The following is a 22500-nucleotide window of genomic DNA, read 5'->3' as shown; positions in this document are numbered from 1 at the left end:
ATTTAGGGAAGGTGGGATAATATGGGTTGAGTTACTGCAGCTTTTATTGTTACAGTTGTGTGACTTCCAATGCCGTAAAGGCCACCCCCATTGTCGAAACATCGTACTATTTTGTGGAGGGCATTAGGCATTTAAGGGGCTCAGCAGAGTACATAAAAACGTTAAGGAATTGCTATATTTTTGTTGCCACAAGGTGGCGCTCTTACGACGATAAAAAATAGGCTTGTAGGTGTGTTCCACATTGGACTCCCATCCCATATATGACGTTTATGAAAATATCAGATCATGTAGGTCCAATTACAGCTCTCGCAGTGGTCGCTGCCCGGGCCCTAATAATAATCTGGAGAAAAACAAGAGGGCTCTCGCAGCGGTAGCTGCTCGGGCCCTAATAATCCGGAGAAAAACAAGAGGGCTCTCACAGCGGTAGCTGCTCGGGCCCTAATAATAATAATCCGGAGAAAAACAAGAGGGCTCTCACAGTGGTAGCTGCTCGGGCCCTAATAATCCGGAGAAAAACAAGAGGGTTCTCGCAGCGGTAGCTGCTCGGGTCCTAATAATAAAAATCCGGAGAAAAACAAGAGGGCTCTAGCAGTGGTAGCTGTTCGGGCCCTAATAATAATCTGGAGAAGATCAATAGGGACCTCGCAGCGGTCACTGCTAGGGCCCTAATAATAATAATCTGGACAGGAACAATAGGGACCTTGCAGCGGTCGCTGCTCGGGCCCTAATAATAATAATCTGGAGAATAACAATAGGGACCTCGCAGCGGTCGCAGCTCGGGCTCTAATAAAAGTAATGCCCATACATTGTTTCCAAAGAAGTCTACCTTCTCCCGCCCAAGTCCGTGATTCAACTCGAATAAATACGCATGACAATTGCATTACAGGGCTACACAGGCTATTTTCCGGATTATTTAAACGTCAATAAAGCCGCATAAAGTAATTTAAGCATTTAAGAGATACCCCCAAATCTTAAAACAATTAATAATCATTTAAAATTATTTGTCCATGAAGTTATATGCAGGCCACCAAGATCAGGCAAGCTTTAACAAGATTGCATGCTAAATTACAAATCGCACTTTAATATAAGAATATCAATTTATTTCTTTACCACAAATTGAATATGAATGGAATAAAATTGCACAAGCATAATAAAAATAAAAAATGAAGAAAAATCAAATGCTTGACACTCACCAAACGGCTGTCTCCCACATTTCAATACAAATACAATAGCCATTCTTCTTATTTACATGGACGCCAATGCTGTAAGTTGCATCTGTCCAAATTTCAATTGGCTCTTCTTCAGCCATTGTGGGTTTAAAAAAAAAAAAAAAACGTGAGTATGGCTTTGCTGTACGCTACACCTTTAGTACAGATCACCCAAGAAACACCGTTAGCTTGGTTGAGCAACATTTTTTAAAAATAATTGTATTTAACAACTTCCAACGTTAAACACGGTTGATCAACATAGCACTACCTCCCTGCAGTGTGCATCCTAATCACGTTCAACGTGAGGGTTCTAAAAGAACCTAAACATTGTTTGCAATCTGCCATTATTTGAAGAGGAGAAAGTGCACAACGGAGTAGACAGGAGAAATACACGACGCCCCAATTTCTTTTAAATCATATGTGTGGCAACATTTTGGTTTTCCAAATATGGAAAAGGATGGCAAAACATTGAATGATAAGACAAAGACACTTTGTAAACTCTGCAAAAAAAAAATTATGCCATACACCGCAGCTAACACAAGCTGTATGCAGCTGTAAGATAGCCAGCTCTTCAAAAATTCCTTCTAACAAGTCACCAACCTACCATTAAAACAAAAGGTATCTAAATGTGGTCTAAAATTGAGTATGTTTTTCATGGAACCCAAAAGTGGGTATACCATTCAAATGTTTGAACTCAAACGCACTAACAGTTTGAGTAAAAGGGTTCAAAGTTCTGAGTCTTTCCTTTGACATTGTCAGTGAAGAGGGTGCGTGAGACATGGAATAATACAAAGCAAGACAAATTTATTTAAACAGCTAATTTCTGCAACTAATCAATTTAATGTGTTTTATATAGAATATTAAAAGAAAATAAGACCAAAATGACAGACAAAACACTATAGCTCAGTTCAACACACATTTACCTTCATCAAAGTCTGCATCATCCTCAGTGTGCTGCGGGAAGGGAAAACAGTTGGTGATCTCCAGCCGGTCATCAACTACCAGGCCCAGCAGGACGCCCTGAACCACCTCACTGCCCTGGCCCTCTTCCTGGTAGTGCTTGATGATCTTCAGCACCACCTGTGTGAATCAAATAAGTATTGTCATTGAGAGGAATGTTAATTAGTGATGCTTCCCATAGCCGTTGAAAACCCGAATATAATGTGCAACCATGGTTATATAAGTTGTTTTTCACTAACTTGTTTTTGGTCAGGACGTTTTGACCGTTTTACTATCTTGTTTTCATACCAAAGAAGAACATTGTTGTGGGAGGTTGACAGTTATTATTGTATAAGATGTTTTCATCAAAGGAGAACATGATTGAGTAAGATGCTTTTCAGAGCCTGAAGGACACACTTAAGTGTCAAAATATTGATCAATACCTCGACTGTTGGTTGGGTTAGGAACTCCAAAATTAGGGACTCTGTTTGGCGATTTTGGAGTCCCTAACTCAACCAACCACAGAGCTATTGATCAATATACTGTTAAATATTGATCAATGAGCATAAAAAAATCCTTAAAATTAATCAAAGGGGTTTATTAGAAAACCGAAGGATGTAGCATGAACGGAGGGATGCCACTGATGTGTGTGGTGATTTTGGAGTCCCTAACCCAACCAACAGCAGAGCTATTGATCAATATATGGGTAAATATTGATCAATAAACACAAAAAAATCCTTAAAATTTGGCAAAAGGATTTGTTTGAAAACCAGAGGTTGTAGCATGAAGGGAGGGACGTCACTGATCTGTTTGGCGATTTTGGGATCTCTAACTTAACCAACCGCCAAGCTATTGATCAATATATTGGTAAATATTGATCAATAAGCATTAAATAAAAATCATTAAAATTTGGCAAAGGGATTAATGAGAGAACCAGAGGTTGTAGCATGAAGAGATTGATCTCACTGATGTGTGTGGTGATTTTGGGATCTCAAACTCAACCAACCGCAGAGCTATTGATTAATATATGGGTAAATATTGATCAATAAGCATGAAAAAAAATTCTTAAAATAAGGCAAAGGGATGTATTAGAAAACCAGAGGTTGTAGCATGAAGGGAGGGAGTTCAATGATGTGTTTGGGGATTTTGGAGTCCCTAATCCAACCAACAGCAGAGCTATTGATCAATGTATTGGTAAATTATGGTCAATATGCATTTAAAATAAATCCCCAAATTTTAACAAAATAATTTACTTAAAAAACGACTGTTGTAGTGTGATCATGAAAACGTCATTGATGTGCCCAGTGATTTTGGACTCCTTATATTAAACAATATTGAAGCTACAGATTAATATTTAATTTATTAATGATCATTAAGAACAAAAATCTCCAAAATTAAACAAACGCTTTTACATCCAAAAGCACTGTTCCAATATGATCATGTTAATGTCTTTGATGTGTTCGTTGATTTCATAATCACAAATTGTGGTGTTACTGTTCCTCATCTAATAATATGCAGACGGTCCCCTGCGCACTCGCCCAGCCTCTGCTGCTCATAGAGATCAACTGCGTCTTTTCAGCGAAACAAACGGTTTAAATATTTTACAAATGCCTTTTTTGACATTGTAGCTGGTAGTCCGTATTATGAAGGAGGCACAAAGGCAACTTTGGTGTTTAGACAACGTTTTGGCTGAGAGGTATTGGTCGCTAAAGTCCGAATCTGCCAATATCTTGCCAACTTTACTTAAACTCATTTCACCAGAATATTTTCAAAATTAGGTTCAAGGAGTGAATTACAGTGAGGAGGGAAAGGGGAGAATTTTCTGCCATGGCATTTTGTTCAGTGCCAGCAACATCTCTCTAGCAGCTAGCTAGAGTAGCTGGTGCTGAGCGAGCAAGCAAACGCAAGAGCGAGAAGAGACAGACGAAATACAGCTTGCTCTCCATTAAGTTGACTTCGCCTCGTCCGCTATTGTTTTGGCTTTTCCAATCTACTGCCGCCGCAGACTGAAGTCGCATGTCAAAAGATCGAATACGTATCAGATTTAGTACCACATACCCAAGTGGCCTGGCTACAAAAATATGCGAAAAACATCTCGCACAAGGGCCCGGAACGTATCGTACTCAAACAAATTATTGCCCGATCACAACGTTTTTTTCACAGTAACAAGAAAGAAGGTCCTCATTAGAAATCGCCCAAGTTATGTATGTGCATAAGCAGGTTTCACATGTGGTAGCAGTACAACTTGTTTCTAAAAAAATAAATAAATTACCATAAAATGGTTCAGTGACACTTACCAAACCGTCTATCTGGATCTGCTTCACAGGAGAGTCCAAGGTGCCACCAGTCGAAGCCATTACGACGGTAAGAAAGGTGATCGATCTTATTTGGAAACTACCAACAAGCCGCTACACGAGGAAAAGGGGGTGAGGGGGACAACGTTCTCTAACGGACATTTCCGATATCGCATCAACTTCCTGTTTGTGAAGAAACGCGTCATAACAGAAAGTTCCGGAGTCTGTATTAATTCATGCAAAGCTAATGATACTTCCGATGCCCCAGAAATGCAAAACAAATTAGAAAATTGTGAAACACTTTTAACATTTCACAAAACATTTCTCAACAAAAGACCAAACAAATTCGTTTCGACTTTTTGTAATTTGTTTGCAAAAATGATAACGTGTTTCGTCTTTTGTTAAAATGGTTAGTGACATATTAGAAATTTTGCAGTTATTTCATTTGTTTTGCACTACAGGGCCGTAGCTGAGCCTTGTGTCCTGCAGCTCAAAATTTCGCTCTCACTATTCCGTCATGACTTCTGGAGTCTGTCACTCAGCAATATGGTCAGTACCTTTTCCGGTTTGTCTTTGTTGTCATTTGTTCCGGCTTTTGTTTTGTAAAGTTGTTTCCTGAAATGTAAATGTGTTTCGTCTTTTGTTAAAATACGTTGCGAGTGCTCTTGCTTGGCTCTGTTTTTGTATTGAAAGCTCAACTGGCCATGTTGGATAGCTCCCGGTGACCACAAAGCGGCCGTCATGATTCATTCCTGCCCCCTCTGTGAGACGTTGAACGTTCCCAAAGTTAATTGGTTGTCGCAACGAGACACGCGACAAAAGTTAAAAAAATTTAACTTCATGAGATAGGCAAAATTACGCGCCGCGTACTAAACTAAAACGTAAATGTAATAAATCTTTAGATGGGTAGATATCATTCATAATATAAAGTGTGTTTCTTTAATTTTCTGGAAACATAATTTTCTTTAGGTGCTGTTTTATGAATGCACCATTACATTGTCTTTCCAAAATATGTAAGCCCTGAAGTAGAGATGGTGGCAGTGGCTTAATTGGTTGATACTGTATTATTTCTTTAATCTTAGAGATACATTGCTGTTGAAGTGCTTTCAGCAATTTCATGAAATCATATTTTGACAGATTGAAATTATGTTTTTGCCCAAATTGATCATAACTTAGCAACAGACCATTGTCATGCATTGGGTGTGACAAAGACCATGTGATCCTTTCAACCTAATCTTCAAAAAATAATTTATTTCTCTGTAAAATGTCATAATTGTTCCAAATAGTGGATGTGCATTGTGTACATATAACATTTATCAATAAAGGAAAATTTGTTGGTGGAACTCAGATAATTGAATAGGAAGTTTTGGAACAGTAAAGTTGCTCACAAGTAAAAATTCAATGCCTCCTACTTTCTTGACAATATCGTTAGGAGCACAATACCAAAAAGAGTTCTTTGAGTCATCCATTATTTGATCCAATTTATTTTCAAGGTGCAATTGAGGCAATCAAAATCTATTGCCTTCAGACCGCCCTCACTTATTTCTTTAACCATGTGGCTTTTTTCATATAATCTTCTATATTTCACCATATAAAATTGAAATTGATTTGGTTGATTCGCTTTAGATCAATTTATTTGGAATTGCTTAGGAGTAGGCTGTGTAAATGCATCTTGATAGACTTTCAAATTTTGTTAAATAGAGTCTGCCAATGATAGATGTCTCACTGTAGCCATAAATTAATTTGGGTTTGCATTGTTTTATTTTGCTTTCAATATTCAGAGTTTCACTTTGCTTCTTATTCTTCGTTAGATGGACTACTGTCATAGTTTGTTAGATTTTGGGTTGTGGGTTTATTTTGAGGGATTCTATTCTTTTCTGTTTGTATAGTTCCTGCTTCTGCTCCTCTCGTGTCTCCCTGCGTTATTTTTGATTTGGTCCAGCTGTCCGTGTTACCTGCCCTCGTGTCTCCTCCAATCCGCTTCCCCCGCCTATTGTTCCCTGCCCAGCTGCCGTGTGTCTGTCTGATTAGTGTGTGTGTGTATTTAAGCCGAGTTTTCGTTACAGCCCGTGTGGATCATTGTCTTATAGTCGCATTTCACCCGTCTCGTCTCTACTCTCCCTGCCTGTTCGTGTTAGTTCTGTGCCTTGTCAGCCTGCGCCCTTTGTGAGTTTTCGCCGTCCTGTTTTCGCCGCATTTGTTCCTGCCTGCCACTTGGTCAAATAAACATGGATTATTACACGAATTCCCTGTCTCGAGGCCCTCCTGCTTTTGGGTCCTCCACCTCCGCAACCACGCCAGCCTTCCTCCCCGCCTCACACACCCTTGACAGAATGATCTAACCAACTCAGGACCCAGAAGGAAGCTTGCGGCGGCGGACACAATGCCGCCGCCCCGCCCGAATCTGCTCTCAGCCCGCCGGCCAGCCCCGTTCCCCCAGTGTGAGACCTCTTGTTATTTTTTCCATGTCTCTTCCATCCGAGTCCATGTCTGTCCCCGCTTCAAACCCGTCCCCCGCGTCTTTTACTTCCGCGTCTCCCTCGTGTTCCTCCCAACTCCCTTATGTCACTATTCTGTCCCCGCACATTTTTCTTAACTCCATTTTTCTTAACTCTTTTCTTAACTTTTCTGAGTTAGAGGATAGTTCACCTTCCATCCGTCCACCTGAGCACGTGACAAATGGGGGGCAGTCCTCTAAATCTGAAAAGACTGAGTCCAGAGTGTAGTGAGGGGGGCAAATAGGTGTCTCCTATTTGCCCGCCTCGCACCCCCTTGACAGACTCCAAGATAGTTTATTACTGATTTTATTGGAACATTACAGATGTTTTCTGGATGTGTATCATGTATAGCTAAAAGTTCACATTGCTTAAGGTTCAAAGTTAGACCTGACCTAAAGAGAACTTTTTTATTTTTTAATAGCTCTTGGTACCTGATTGCTGTTTTTTTAGGAATAGGGTAAAGTCGTCAGTCAATTGGCTGATTATAATTTCAGATCCCAATATGTTTAATTTTTTAATGTCTTGGCAAGTCTTAACATATATATATATATATATATATATATATATATATATATATATATATGTATATATGTATATATGTATATGTATATATATATGTATATGTATATGTATATGTATATATATATATATATATATATGTATATATATATGTATATGTATATATATATATATATGTATATGTGTGTATATATTTATATATGTGTGTGTGTGTGTGTGTGTGTGTGTGTGTGTATTTGCATTTACAATACAGATGGAGCCACAGAGCGGTTATGGAAGTTATTGAAATAAAAACAGAACACATGAGGATTAATGTTCAAAAGAACATGTGCAGTTTTCCAGTGGCCATCCTAACAAACAGCAGAGCTATTTATGAAAATATTGGTAAGTGTCACAGCTAAGAAATGGAGGACCCTAGAGCACACACAGGCAGGTAAAATTAGAGAAAGAATGTTTATTTGCTGAGGGATACTTGCAGGAGGAGAAGCAAATGAGGACGGGCCACTGTGGAGGGGCTCTCTGGGCCAGGGAAGCGGGGACATGGCAGGCAGTCAGACAAGAGGGCGCAGACGGGACGGGGGCTCGAGCGGGGTTATTATTTCGGCAGGCTAATGGATGGTCGAATTCAGGCAGGGTTGAAGCACGAAAAGTCAGCTCTAAATGGCAGGCTATCGGGCAGTCAGGGGCGGTACATTGATAAAGAGGCAGGAAGAATTGCTGGAAAGCTCGGCTTGGCTCATGGAGACAATAGGGCAGCGGTAGTGAGGAAGAGGTCGGGTTGTAAAGTGAACGGGATTGGCAGCAGCTGTTGATGATTGAGCCGATTGACAGGGGAATACATTGAAAGGGGAATGCATACGGCCAAAAACGTTATGTATATGGGAACATATATAAGGCAATGTCACCCAGTAGTCTGTCTCTCAGAACCTTCTTGCGCGTTGGTTTGTATTCCATATGAGGTCTTTGGAGTCCAAAAAGGCTACCTTCGTTGAGTTGGCAGGCTCCTTGGCGCCAGCCAATCTAGCACTGCCTGCTTTCTCCTAAGTGAGGATACGCTGCTGGCTAGCAGTGGGCCTCAGGGTTAGAGGCTGAGTTTGCCTTTTTGCGTTCCCAATTGGAAGGGATTTCTGCACTGTTTCAGGACCTCCTCTAGCTGAGTGCCTAGCCATCTGGTGAGCAACCCCCTTTTCAAGGCGCCGTAGCACCGGACCTTTACAAGGATGTTGATGCCATTTCTCTGTCTGCTTCAGACTCATGCTTCCGTGACTCTAGGTTCAATTCTATGAACTCCACTATTGGTTCCACTCCTTCTGAGAGGGGCTCATCGCTCACCATATCAGGTGATGCAGATTCACTTGTGTCGCTTTTGAGCTCTGCTTTACGGGAGCTTCAGGTGGACGTTCCTTGTCCCCAGTCTCTTCTGAGTCTCCTTTTTTCTGGCGTGGCCGCTCTTCTGCTGCCTTCACTGTCCCACAGTGTGGGCATTATTTAGATATCTTGCAGTCCTGTTGCGACGATACGAGTGCTTTAGCCCCGCCTTACGTCTGAGGGGTGTACATTGGCGGCGTTGCAGGAAGTTGCTAACATTGGGTTAGACAGGATGCCTGTTGTGGAGGAGGATGTTGCTTCCTTACTCTACTCACCAAACGAGCTTGCTCGGTGTCACATGGCGGATGACCACATTACGAAGGCCTATAATGCTTGCGCGCGCTCGGCTTGAATTGGCAACTCCCACCTGTCTCGCAACTGTTGTTCGTTGCCATGGCTGTGGCGGAAAGGAGATAGTTTTGTCTTTTGGTGAAGCATGTCTACATGCATTTACTCTTATGACAAGGGACCACTAGGGTGCAATGTCCTACTTGGTCCGTTTGCACCGTCTTCTGTGGTTGTCTCATTCCTCCCAAACTGAGTCCTCCAAGAATACTCTGCAGGACTTCCCTGTGGTTCCTCGGACGTTTTTCATTTCTGGTTCAGTGGAGACACTGGAACGCTCGCTCAGGGGTCCGTGAGGCCTGTGTGCCGCTCTCCGACCGTGACAGAGCTTCTGTCATTTCTGCTCCTTCTCGGTTTGCCTCCTCTGTGCGTCGGGACCATGTTCCATTACGTGCCCAAATGTTTGGGGGCGCAAGTTCCCTGCACCTCCCCAGAAGATATGCCGCTGTGGACACTCGTTTTGGTCTTCGGTTGCCTGACAATAGGCCACGGGCGGTTGCCCCTCTGCCCGCCCTCTCAAGGCACCACAACTTCATGGGACTGAGGAGTTGAGGCCGGCTGTAGGGTGTTTTTCTCCTTGGCAGCTCAGGCTGTGGTTGCTTTAGGGTCAGAACCCTGGGTGCTTTCCACCCTGTCCCAGGGGTACAGTTTGCAGTTCCGACACCAGCCCCCCATACAATGGCAAAGACCTTGGCCCTCGATCAGGAACTTTCTACTGCCTTGGCCAAAGGGGCCATCGATTTGATACTTTATCTTTTAGCACTCTTTATGTTTCTACGCCTGGCATGCGCTTTCTCTTAATAAACTATCATTGACTATCCACTTCCTCATGGGATTTGCTAGGGTCCTGAATCCGCTCGAGTTCCTCAGTTATTCATAACAAAATAACCCGGCCAAAATGGACCCAGCCCATACCGAGTGCGTACATAAGCGCGGCATGGCTCGGTAGTAGTGGGCGTCTCCCAGCTGAGAGGCTGTGAGTTCGATCTCCCGACCATCAAGACCATGTCCAAGTGTCCTTGAGCAAGACACTGAACCCCTAATTGCTCCTGATGCTGCGTCATCAGTAGGTAAATGACTAGTTAGTGTAAAGCGCTTTGAGTACCCAAGGTAGAAAAGCGCGATATACGTGAAAGTCCATTTACCAACTAGTAAGCCAGGGACAATTGGTTGGTCGACACCAGCAGATGATAGAAGAGCTCCAGGGAGCCATTTCCGCATTAGCAAGAAGCGTGGAGGAGGTCGCTTCTCGCATTCCAGCAACCAACCCAGAAGCGGTCAGCTCTGGCGACAGGAACGGGACACCAACGTTGAGCTCCCAGCTCAACATCGGTATCCCGTTGCCATCCCAGCCATCCCACATCCTGCACCTACGCGGATGAGCAAGGCAATTTCATCCATCAATGCTCCCTTGTGTTTGACCAACAACCGCTGACCTCCTGGTACGACCGGTCCAAGATTGCATTTATTATGAGTCTCCTCACTGACAAGGCGGCCGCCTGGGCTATGGCCGTGAGTGCAACCAACCTCGCACGCCGAGACTTTCTCGCACAAGAATTTCGGAACATGTTTAACCACCCAGTATGGGGTCGCAAAGCCGGAGATCAGCTACTCGACAATAAACAAGGCAACTGCAACATGGCTGATTATTCAGTAAAGTTCCATATCTTAGCCGTGGAGAGCAGCTTTGGGGAGTCAGCGCTACGTAGAATCTTTCACAGGGGGCTCCACAATAAGTTAAAGGGCGAGCTCGCCGCTCGAGACGAAACCCCCACCTTGGAAGAGCTGATCGTGCTGGCCATTCGGCTCAACAATCGACTACAAGAACACAGGAGAGAGATAGACGCCAAACGGATGCCTTTCCCGGGGAGGAGAGATGGAAAGGGAACGGACCTTCACCGCTTCAGCGTCAGCTCCAGAGTGGGCAGCAGCCAGCAGCGAACCCATGCAAATTGGAGGGGGCCGTCTTACTCATGGCGAGAGGGAACATCAGATGCGCTACGCCTTTGCCTTTATTTTGGTTAACTTGGTCACGTGATCGCTGCCTGCACGCTGCGGCCAGACCACAACACCCACCGTCAGTCAACTCATCGGGGGGCTATATCAGAGAACTGTGAATAGGATAGAGACTGTGGATCGGTCAGCGGGATAGCGGACAATACACCACTTCGGCGGTTGCAGCTGGCCGGGGAGGTTTTATACGCTAACAGTCGGCACACAATCACTGCCTTGACTCGGGGGCTGATGACAACTTCATTGACTTTACCGTGGCACTAATCACACCTTCAAGACATTTGAGGCTCATGTTATGCGATCAATCTCCTCACTACCATTCTATGTGCTAGTTATTTACCGTCCTCACGGTCCGTACTCTGGATTCTTAGATTCTTAGATGAGTTCCTTGGATTTATCGCTGATTTAACAACTCATGCAGATAATATATTAATTATGGGTGCCTTCAATTATCATATGAACTCCCCATTGGAGCCACTTACTGTAGCATTTCAAGCAATAATCGATGCATTTGGTTTTACACAAATAATAGAAGCAGTGACACACCGGAATGGTGATATCTTAGATTTGGTGTTAACCCGTGGCTAACTGCCTCAAATGTCACAATTTTGCTGTGTACTAACGCTATGTCTGATCATTATCTTATAACATTTGAGGTCCTAGATCAGTGTGGTCTTATTAACCACAACCAAGGCTTTAAGGGCCAACCAATCAACTGAGACAGCCCATGGATTCCAACATCTCATCAATATTATTATTGCTTGACCTTAGTGCCACATTTCACACTATTGATATCACATTTTTATAGAACGTCTTAAATCATGTGTTGGTATCTTGGGATCAGCAATTTCTTGGTTCAGAACTTACATCCTGGGAAGGACGCATAGTGTCTCTTATGGCAATGCGATCTCAAAATCCTTCTCCGTCTCATGTGGCGTCCCGCAGGGGTCAGTACTTGGTCCCTTACTGTTCAACATCTACATGATTTCTCTTGGCGATATTATACGTAAATATGCTATTAGTTTTCGTTGCTATGCTGATGATACCCAACTGTACATGCCTTTAGAAACAACAGATCCGTGCGAGTGGCGTACACTGGAGGCATGCCTTGCCGAGATTAAAGAATGGATGGCTTCCAATTTTCTGCTTCTTAACCCTAGTAAAACAGAGATGTTAATTATTGACCCTGCTCATCATCAGTACTTGATGAAGAAGAATACCACATTGAACCTGGATAACTGTACTATTTCCCAAAGTAGTTTTGCAAAAAACCTCGGCGTGATATTTGACTCAACCCTCTCTTTTCGGACACATATAAATTAAAACGACAAGAACGGTGTTTTTTTTCCCCTTCGCAATATAGCTACAATTCACCCTATTCTTTCTCCCAGCGATGCTGAAACATTAATTAATGCATTTGTTACGTTGCGCCTAGACTATTGTAATGTTCTGTTTTCTGGGCTTCCCATGTCCTGCATCAAAAGCCTGCAGTCTTTACAAAATGCAACAGCGAGACTATTGACTAGGACGAGAAAGTTCGATCATATTACTCCGATTCTAGCTGACCTGCATTGGCTTCCAATACACATGAGATGTGATTTTAAGGTGTTGTTAATTACTTATACACTTTTACACGGTTTAGCTCCTTCCTATCTCGTCGACTCGAGCATCACCATATGTTCCGTCCCGACAACTTTAGTTACCATGTACCATGTACCAGTACCATGGAATGACCTACCTATGGAAGTTCGCGCAGCCACTTCAGTAGAAACTTTAAATCCCGACTAAAAACACATTTATACTCAAAAGCAGTTAGTATAAATAGTAGTTAATAGGCCTGTCTGCAGCTTTCTTCTTTTTTTTTTCCTGCCCCCTTCTCCTGGCTCAGGGAGGGGGTAGCTAGATGGTGAAGGTTGACTTGACCGCTCTTATTTGGCCCTGTTCTGTATTGTGTACCTGTATTTGTCTGTAATGTGTATCTATTGGTCTGTATTTGGTGCATGCAGCATCCACTTCAACCTGTGGGCCTGGAAGGGGGCTCCTCCCACCTGTGGTCCCTTCTGAAGGTTTCTGATTTTCCCCAAATTGGGATTTTTGAGTTTTTCCTTCCCCTTCTGGGAGCTTTGACAAGGGATGCTGTTGTGTACCTTACACCGAAAAGATGTCTCTGTATGACTTCTTTTTTCGAAAGAAGTCTCAACATGACCTCTTTTCACTTGCGATGCCCTTTGAGGCTTCGGTAATTCAGGGCTATACAAATAAAATTTGATTTGATGAAGATGGGCGCCCACTGGCCTTAGTGACCCATCAGACGGGTCCAGTTGGAATCACCACAAGCAAATTAAGCTGTTTGTTGTGCCCACATAGAGTTAGAATTACATAACCCGAGTATTAATTGGACCAAGCCGGTTATCACCGGTTTGAGTCCATTCTGTCATGCGCACTGTCTTCGAGCCACGTGGTTTGCCAGTATCCCGCACGCTATTCCAAATGTGAGGAAATCAATTTAGAACGGGTGCCAGCCAATTACCATGATTTATGGGAGGCTTTTAGTAAAGACCAGACACTCGCCCTACCTCCCCACCGCCCATATGACTACACCATCGATATCGTGCCGGGATCGACCTACCCATCGGCGAAACTGTCCAAAATCTCACCTCCCTAGCAGGTGTTGTTCCGCGATTTCATTTCCACCTCACTGTCAGCCGGGCATATTCGTCCCTCAACCTCTCCATTCGCTGCAGGGTTCTTTTTTTACTGACAAGGACAATACCATGTTCAATGTTCAATTGAGTCAAATGCTTTATGGTAGTCAAGAAACAACATAAAACCAATTTGATGATTATACTCAATAAGATCAAGAACCAACTGGGTTTTATTATGTATCAACCTGTATCTTTGAGATGCCGATTTTATTACCAAGACTTCTGTGAAAATCTTAAAGTCTGTGTTTAAAAGTGCTAAAGGTCTTATGTTTAGGTCTTATGTTGCTTAGAATTAGGGCGTTAAATGATAAATGGACTTTAATTTATATAGCACTTTTTTTTTTTTTTTTTTGGTTCTGGGGTGACAGCAAGTGTGCTTATATGTGAGTGTGCTGGTGTGCGTGCATGAATCCACATCTCCCTTTTCTCTCTTTTCTTTTTTTTTTTCTTTTTGGTCATTTTTATGGTCATATATGTCATTCATCCTGTTCAATGTGAAGTGTTTGAACAGTTACTTTAACTTTGTTACCTGGAAGGTAAAAACTAGCTATACCATCCATCCATTCATCCATCTTCTACCGCTGTCTTCTGGGGTCAGGTCGCGGGGGCAGCAGCTTGAGCAAGGAAGCCCAGACTTCTCTCTCCCCGGCCACTTCATCCAGCTCTCCTGGAAGGATCCCCAGGCGCTCCCAGGCAAGCCGAGAGACATAGTCCTTCCAGCGTGTCCTGGGTCGTCCCTGGGGCCTCCTCCCAGTGGGACATGCCCGAAACATCTCACCAGGGAGGCGTCCGGGGGGCACCCTTAACCAGATGCCCGAACCATCTCAGCGAGCTCCTCTCAACGCGGAGGAGCAGCAGCTCGACACTGAGCCCCTCTTGGATGACCGAGCTTCTCACACTATCTCTAAGGGAGAGCCCGGACACCCTGCGAGGAAACTCATTTCGTCCACTTGTATCCAGGATCTTGCTCCTTCGGTCACGACCCACAGCTCGTGGCCATAGTAGAGGGCAGGAATGTAGATCGAGTGGTAAACAGAGAGCTTCGCCTTTCCGCTCAGCTCTTTCTTCACCACGACAGACTAGTGCAGTGCCCGCATGACAGCAGATGCCGCACCGATCCGTCTGTCGATCTCACGCTTCATTCTACCCTCACTCGTGACCAAGAACCTGAGATACTTGAACTTCTCCACTTGGGGCAGGACCTTATCCCCAACCCGGAGAGGGTATTCCACTTTTTTCCGACTGAGGACCATGGTCTCAGATTTGGAGGTACTGATCTTCATCCCAGCCGCTTCACACTCGGCTGCGAATCGCTCCAGTGAGAGTTGGAGGTCACGGCCTGAAGAATCCAACAACACCACATCATCCGCAAAAAGCAAAGATGCAATGCTGAGGCTACCAAACCGGACCCCTTCAACGCTTCGGCTGTGCCTAGATATTCTGTCCATAAAGGTAATGAACAGAATCGGTGACAAAGGGCAGCCTTGGCGGAGTCCAACCCTCACTGGAAACGAATTCGACTTACTGCCGGAAATGCGGACCAAGCTCTGAAATCGGTCATACAGGGAACAAACAGCCCTTATCAGGGCGTCCGGTACCCCGTACTCCCAAAGCACCCCCCACAGAGATCCCTGAGGGACACGGTCGACGCCTTCTCCAAGTTCACAAAGCACATGTAGGTTGGGCGAATTCCCATGCACCCTCAAGGACCCTGCCGAGGGTGTAGAGCTGGTCCACTGTTCCACGACACACTGGTCCTCCTGAATCTGAGACTCGACTACCTGACGGACCCTCCTCTCCAACACCCCTGAATAGACCTTACTGGGGAGGCTGAGGAGCGTGATTCCTCTGTAGTTCGAACACACCCTCCGGTCCCCCTTCTTATAAAGGGTTACCACCTCCCCAGTCTGCCAATCCAGGGGCACTGTCCCCGACGTCCATGCGATGTTGCAAAGGCGTGTCAGCCAAGACAGCCCTACAGCCTCCAGAGCCTTCAGGAACTCCGGGCGGATCTTATCCACCCCCGGGGCCTTGCCACCAAAGAGTTTAATGACCACCTCAGTGACTTCAGCCCCAGAGATGGGAGAGCCGCACTCCGCTTGGCCAGCCGGTACCTGTCAGCTGCCTCTGGAGTCTCACAGGCCAAAGAGGCCTGATAGGACTCCTTCTTTAGCTTGACGGCATCCCTTACCCCAGCGGGTTCGGGAATTGCCGCCACAACAGGCACAGACCACCTTACGGCCACAACTCCGATCAGCCGTCTCGACAATGGAGGCGCGATACATGGTCCACTAAGACTCAATGTCCCTCCCCCACCCCCCCGGGATGTGGAAGAAATTCTGCCGGTGGTGGGAGTTGAAACTCCTTCTGACAGGGGACTCTGCTAGATGTTCCCAGCAGACCCTCACGATACATTTGGGTCTGCCAGGTCTGGCTGGCATCCTCCCCCACAATCGGAGCCAACACACCACCAGGTGGTGATCAGTTGACAACTCCGGCCCTCTCTTCACCCAAGTGTCCAAAACATGCGTCCGCAAATCCGATGATAAAACTCCATAGTCGATCAATGAACTGCGGCCTAGGGTGTCCTGGTGCCAAGTGCACATATGGACACCCCTATGTTTGAACATGATGTTCGTTATGGACAATCCGTGACGAGCACAGAAGTCCAATAACAAAGCACCACTCGGGTTCAGATCGGGGGGGGGGGCGTTCCTCCCAATCACGCCCCTCCAGGTCTCACTGTCATTGCCCACATGAGCATTGAAGTCCCCCAGGAGAACAAGGGAGTCCCCGAAGGGAGCGCTCTCCAGCACACCCCCCAAAAATGGTGGGTACTCTGAACTGCTACTTGGTGCATAGGCAAAAACAACAGTCAGGACCCGTCCCCCCACCCGAAGGCGGAGGGAGGCTACCCTCTCATCCACTGGAGTAAACCCCAATGTACAGGCGCTGAGCTGGGGGGCAACAAGAATGCCCACACCAGCTCTGCGCCTCTCACCGCGGGGAACTCCAGAGTGGAAGAGAGTCCAACCCCTCCCGAGAGGACTGGTATCAGAGCCCAAGCTGTGTTGTGGAGGCGATTCCAACTGTATCTAGTCGGAACTTCTCGGCCTCGCACACCAGCTCATGGGTGATCTGTCATTGTCTCAGGTAGGCTGTGTCACAATCTTGTGGCATTGGTTAATGTTTATGCGCCCAATGCTGACGATGTTCAATTTTTTTCAATTTTTTTTTTTTTAAGCTCTCAGACCTGAACTCACATTTGTTAATTTTTGGTGGTGATTTTGTTTTATGGATGCTTCATTGAATCACTACAAGATTGCCAGCCCGAACAAACCAGTTTTGTACGTTAAATCTTTCCATTAGAACTTAAGTGTCACTGACCCATGACACTTTTTGTATCCAAAAGGTAGGGACTATTTTTTTTTTTTTTCCTCTTGTACATCATATTTACGCCCATATCGACTACTTCTTTTCTTGATAACTTGAGGCTTTCAAGTCTCCTATCTTGCAGATAAGAAAGTATTTCTGATCACGCCCCTCTTGTTCTTGAACTGGCACTGCCGGAGTGCAATTGGGTGAGAAAGCATTGGAGACTGGATCCACTGTTGCTTGGCGGAAACTAGAACACCAGGTATGTCCAATACCATTTGGGAGGCTGTCAAGAATAATTGGACACGTGTCACCAGAAAGTTGCAGAACCAATTTAAAGCTCATTTTTTCCCATTACTTGAGCGTTCAAAACAGCTTTATTCCAAGTGGTCCTCATTATTACCCTCCATTATAGGTAGGATTAATGCGATCAAAATTATACTGCTCCCTAAATACATATTTTTTCTGTCTTCCCATTCTGATTCTGAAATCATTTTTCAAATTTTTGGATTTATTAATACTTACTTCTTACTTACTTTCTAATTTGGAATGGTAGACATCCTAGAAAGAAACTCTTCAATGACTAAGACATTCAGGTGAATTTGCTTTGCCAAACTTTCAGAATTATTACTGTTCTGCTAACATCTTGGGTTACTTAATTGGAGACACTTTTATTTGGGAACTTCGACTCCAGTCTGAGTTTTTATGGAAGCTCACGCTGGTGGTAGTGGAATTTCTTTGCCTGCGATTTTGGGTTCTCCACTCCCGATTTTATTTTTTGTTCTCTCTGGTAGAATAAAGAAATAAAAGTTGTCCACAGGGTCCACTATTCAAAGTTAAACTGGCATCCATCCTAATGTGGACTCGAAATGTGACAGATGTCTGGGTGAACCGGCAATGTTAAGTCACATGTTTTGGCCTTTCTATCTTCTGGAAGTTGGTTTTGCGCAGTTTGTCAAAGATCCTACTTTGTATTATTGAGCCAAACCTGATAAGTGCCATATTTGGAGTTGACCCAGACTTTAGCTTATCTAGCACTCCCAAAAACGTCTTTCCTTTTTATTCTTAATAGCTAAGAGGTGTGTTTTACTATAATGTAAGGACCCAGCTCCCCCCTCTCACGCGCACTGGATGAAGGATGTAATGTTGCGCATGGAAGAAACATGATTCTCAGTCCGAGACACTACAAATGGAGTCTACAAGCCCTAGCGCCCATTTCTGACCTTTTTTGAGAATCTTACCATTGCACTGTCAAATGGGAGCATGTGCTGTCTGGGGAATTGGGTATTTTTGTTAACGCACAAGGAAATCTGTACATGATTCTGTAACATGACTGTCATTGAGGTTTTGCAGAATCAATAAAAAAGACATTTGAAAGAAAATGAGAATGAAAATTAAATCTGCATCAATTGGGTATGTAAAACCATTTTTATTTTTAAACTTTACAGATGTATCACTAAAGATTACCGAAAGAACTACAAAGGTGGGATACTGTACGTATCTGTAACAAGCACATCTTCAGGTTACACAATGCTAAAAGGTGTACAACTGTAAATGCAAAAATAAAAACAAAATAAAAAAAAAAGTTTAAGTTTACCTGACAAACTGTCTGAATTAGATAACAGAAATATGACATTTGGCCTCAGGGGGGAAACGGTTTGACAGATTTGTATTATGTGGAAAAACAATAGCAACAGAGAGGTGGAGAGGTTTCATTTTGTATGAAGAAAACAGTACCTTTCCTGAATATGTACACAAGCGATGCAGAACTTCACATGGAAACAATGGCTTCTCATGACAAAATGTTGTATTATTTCCAGAGCTAGTAGAAATGTTTGAATATTCATGGGTAAGCAGACAATTTTCATAGAAGTAAAATTAATCAAAGCTAACATTGGTTGATGGAATGGAAACGTGTCATTATAAATATAACTGTTAATGTGTTTATTTCAAATGAATACTGCATAATTCCAAGTAAAATACAGCAAAATCATTTTTTCAGACATCCAAAAACCTTACACACTAACCCCAACCTGTCTTGCGCAATGAAAGCAGAAAAAAATTGACAAAACTGTATGACAGAAAAAAAATGCTCATTTAAAAAAAAAAAAAAAAAGAAAAAAGGAATGCCTGTGGCAATAAGTGTTTTTTTTTTTTTCCTCTTTCAATGTCTAAATAAGGTGAAATCGTGGTCCAGCGGTAGCAATTATGTCACTATAAGGCTCCGTCTGGGTGACTTCGATCGCTTGCTGCTTCTTGAGGACCAGGAAACTGTAGAACTTAGCAGCAGCCTGCTTTTTGTTGTTGTTCCGACACAAGTCAAGCAGACTAACAGAGTCTGCTCCAGTCTTGGACATGACACGCTGTCGGGATGACCACAAATTGGAGCACACGAACAATGACAAGGTTTTGACTAATCAATTTAAAATAAAAGCTGATTAAAAAGGATTTGAACTAACAAACAATGTTTTGGTACCTGAAGACCATGTAGCATCTGTTGAGTTCTTTTGTTCCATCGCTTCTCTTCTTGGTCCTGGTCTCCAGCCTGACCCTCTTCATCCTAATTAAGACGATACAAAAGGCTCAAGTTGTTTTTTTTCCCTCCCTCTTTTGCACAGCGTTGTAGTTTCACTTTTAAAAAAAAAAGTTTTGTTTCAATCCTCGTATGCTGAGCATAATCTGTTTACGGTTCACAAATAACTGATAGAACGTTTTACAGGATTAAGAATTACAGGACAGGATTAATTTTTCTGAAGTTGCTTGAGTGAGGCCTACTGCTTAAATCTTTACTAATCAGCACTTTTTGGAGCTGAGCATGAACTGATCCTCTCAACAGAAATACAGTGATCCCCCTACTTTACGGTTAATGGGGGGTGTCAACCCCCCACGAAGTCTGAAACCCGCGAAGTAGGGTATCAGTTATCAACACAAATGATAATAAACTACAGTGGTACCTCGGTACTCGACCATAATCCGTTCTGAGGTGGTGGTCGAGCACCGGTTTGTTCGAACACCGAAAGCAATTTTCCCATAAGAAATAATGGAAAGTATGTGTGCACAAGTAAATGTGCACAAGCAGTACATGATAAAGATAAATAAAGCATTATAAACCGTTTTGTATAATTTACTTACGTTTTGGAGAGTGGTTGATGGCATACAGGAATGGATGTGGAGAGGACGGGAGGGAGTTACTCCTTCCATGATGACGCTAGCTAACTGCGACGCGAGGTACACCGCGTTCATATTTTGCTATAATTTCCTTCTTCGGTTCAATAGTGGTCCTCATTGTTCTCCTCTTTGCCTTCCCCTTATCACTGTCTTTCTTTGGACCCATTATTAAGGGCTAGAGCAACACGAAAAAGTTTAAATCCGGGAAGAAATACTCGAACAAACGTCTTACTCCGCTGGCGGTCTGAGTTGAACTGGCGCTTACCCGCTGGCCGAGAAGGGCCGAGGAGCGCGTTCGGGTCGGCTCGGCTCGGCTAGTCGAGCACCGAAAATCTGTTTGAGGTCCGATGCATTATCTACTTGAATTTTTTGGTCGAGCACCGATTTGGTCGAGTATAGAGGCGGTCGAGTACCGAGGTACCACTGTATAAATATGAGCTTACGTTGTCATTCACTACGTCACCAAAACGAGCCGAATGACTCACAGAGAACTTAAAACAGGAAACGGAAATGCAATGCGACCCGACAAATTAAAAGCATGCATTTGAAAATAAGATAACAAACATCACGAACTCTAATGCTTGAAGAATTCTTAACATAGTTATTAACTAATATTACTTAGTTATTTGATGAATACAGTACTGTTATAATGCACTTTTTTGTTTTTTTCCCAATTTTTTTCTGTTTTTGCGCATTTTTTAATTTTTTATTTTGAAATATTTTAAATTTTTCCTGAAAAAACCCGCAAAGTACTGAGACTGCTATATCTGAGACCGCGAAGTAGGAGGGATCACTGTACATCAAGTTGTTTTAAACGTGTGTTAAATTAGATGTGTTAAACACAGCTCCAGCCTCTCCGCTACACAAAATGCTTGATTCAAACACACAGTAGGTTGCCGTTGCACTGTCTTCAGTTTCCACATGAAAAATTTGTGTTTTGGAACTGATTTAGTTCATCTTTAATCAGTTACAGATAGGGCTGCACAATTAATCAATTGCGCAATCCTAAGATTAAGATGATCCTCAGCTATATCAACATTTAAAAAGCCGGCTACACTAAATGTCTAATCAAGCATGAGTCATCCCACCACCAGGGGGCAAAGTTTCCTATATATTTGCATGACAAAAGACTCTGCTTTTCTCACCCTAATATATTATTTCCCAGTCAATTGTCAATTGAGACGAGGGATGGGACGAGATCTTGCGAGACGAGATCTTGCGAGATCTAACGCCACAAGATTTCTCATATCGGCATGCCATAAGATTCTTTTTCTTTTTATTTCAATTTTTTTGGAGAGTATGACATATTGAGCCAGAAGTGTAATGGAGGGCATCAAAGTTGATGTGTGAGTGCTAACTCTCGCACAGTAGGTGGCAGTATTCACCTAAACCAGTGTTTTTCAACCACTGCACACCAGTGTGCCGCGAGATATTGTCAGGTGTGCCGTGGAAAATTATCCAATCTGTGTGCTTGTGCAGTCTAGCACCTGGCAGCGTACTCATGTAGTACTCTTCCACACCGTGCACAGCAAGCTCGCTCCCCTCCCCTCTCCTCGCGCGATTAAAAAAAAAAGTGGACAAACACTACAACGGCGACAGAAACCCCCGTCCATACGCTTGTGTTGTGTGTGTGTTTTTTTTTTAAAGAGCAGACAGCCCATGACACCCCCCCCCCCCCCGGTCCACAATATAAATCAATGTAAATCTGAGGCGAAATGACAAGGATCATGTGGTTTTTAGAAGCAGCAGAAGAGTTCCTGCGGTGTGAAAGGGACGAAAGATTCCCACAAAGCCCCTTTCTTGCTTGTTCTGATAAGAAATGTCACACCATGGAAAAGTAAAACAACTAACCTCTTCTTCGTCACTCTCATCCTTTTTGTCTTTGCTCTTCTCTCCAATGAGGTCCAGTTCAGGAACAAGCTGTGTGAGGTTGACTGTGGTCTCCTCTGGGGGGAGGTCGACCTGTGACATGTCTATTCTCTGAGGCAAGACCGGGCGGTCTGCCAACTGTTGTGGTTGCTGTTCTAAGGCAGCCATCTGAAAAACGAAGAGCATATTAGGGCCAAAA

The 22500-nt window shown here is 43.7% G+C and overlaps 2 protein-coding genes across 2 annotated transcripts in view; both read right to left on the bottom strand.

Annotated features, from left to right (window-relative positions):
* LOC148425859 (eukaryotic translation initiation factor 3 subunit H) overlaps positions 1-4612 on the bottom strand; it is a 48780-nt gene extending 44168 nt beyond the window's left edge. The window contains exons 1-2 of the mRNA XM_088411676.1: positions 4445-4612; positions 2132-2288 (exon numbers count right to left, since the gene is read on the bottom strand). Of these exons, the coding sequence (XP_088267802.1) occupies positions 2132-2288; positions 4445-4504 (217 nt within the window). The 5' untranslated portion in view covers positions 4505-4612. The remainder of the gene's footprint in view (positions 1-2131; positions 2289-4444) is intronic.
* A 14061-nt stretch (positions 4613-18673) lies between these two features.
* LOC148425858 (double-strand-break repair protein rad21 homolog A-like) overlaps positions 18674-22500 on the bottom strand; it is a 16034-nt gene continuing 12207 nt past the window's right edge. Inside the window, exons 12-14 of the mRNA XM_088411672.1 lie at positions 22284-22469; positions 19741-19824; positions 18674-19627 (exon numbers count right to left, since the gene is read on the bottom strand). Of these exons, the coding sequence (XP_088267798.1) occupies positions 19436-19627; positions 19741-19824; positions 22284-22469 (462 nt within the window). The 3' untranslated portion in view covers positions 18674-19435. The remainder of the gene's footprint in view (positions 19628-19740; positions 19825-22283; positions 22470-22500) is intronic.

The sequence above is a fragment of the Hippichthys cyanospilos genome, chromosome 3 (assembly GCF_059441005.1).
Source record: "Hippichthys cyanospilos isolate Australia breed blue-spotted pipefish chromosome 3, RoL_Hcya_1.0, whole genome shotgun sequence".
Classification (NCBI taxonomy): domain Eukaryota; kingdom Metazoa; phylum Chordata; class Actinopteri; order Syngnathiformes; family Syngnathidae; genus Hippichthys; species Hippichthys cyanospilos.
The sequence above is the reverse complement of the archived record's forward strand: the minus strand, read 5'-3'. Positions and strand labels throughout refer to the sequence as shown.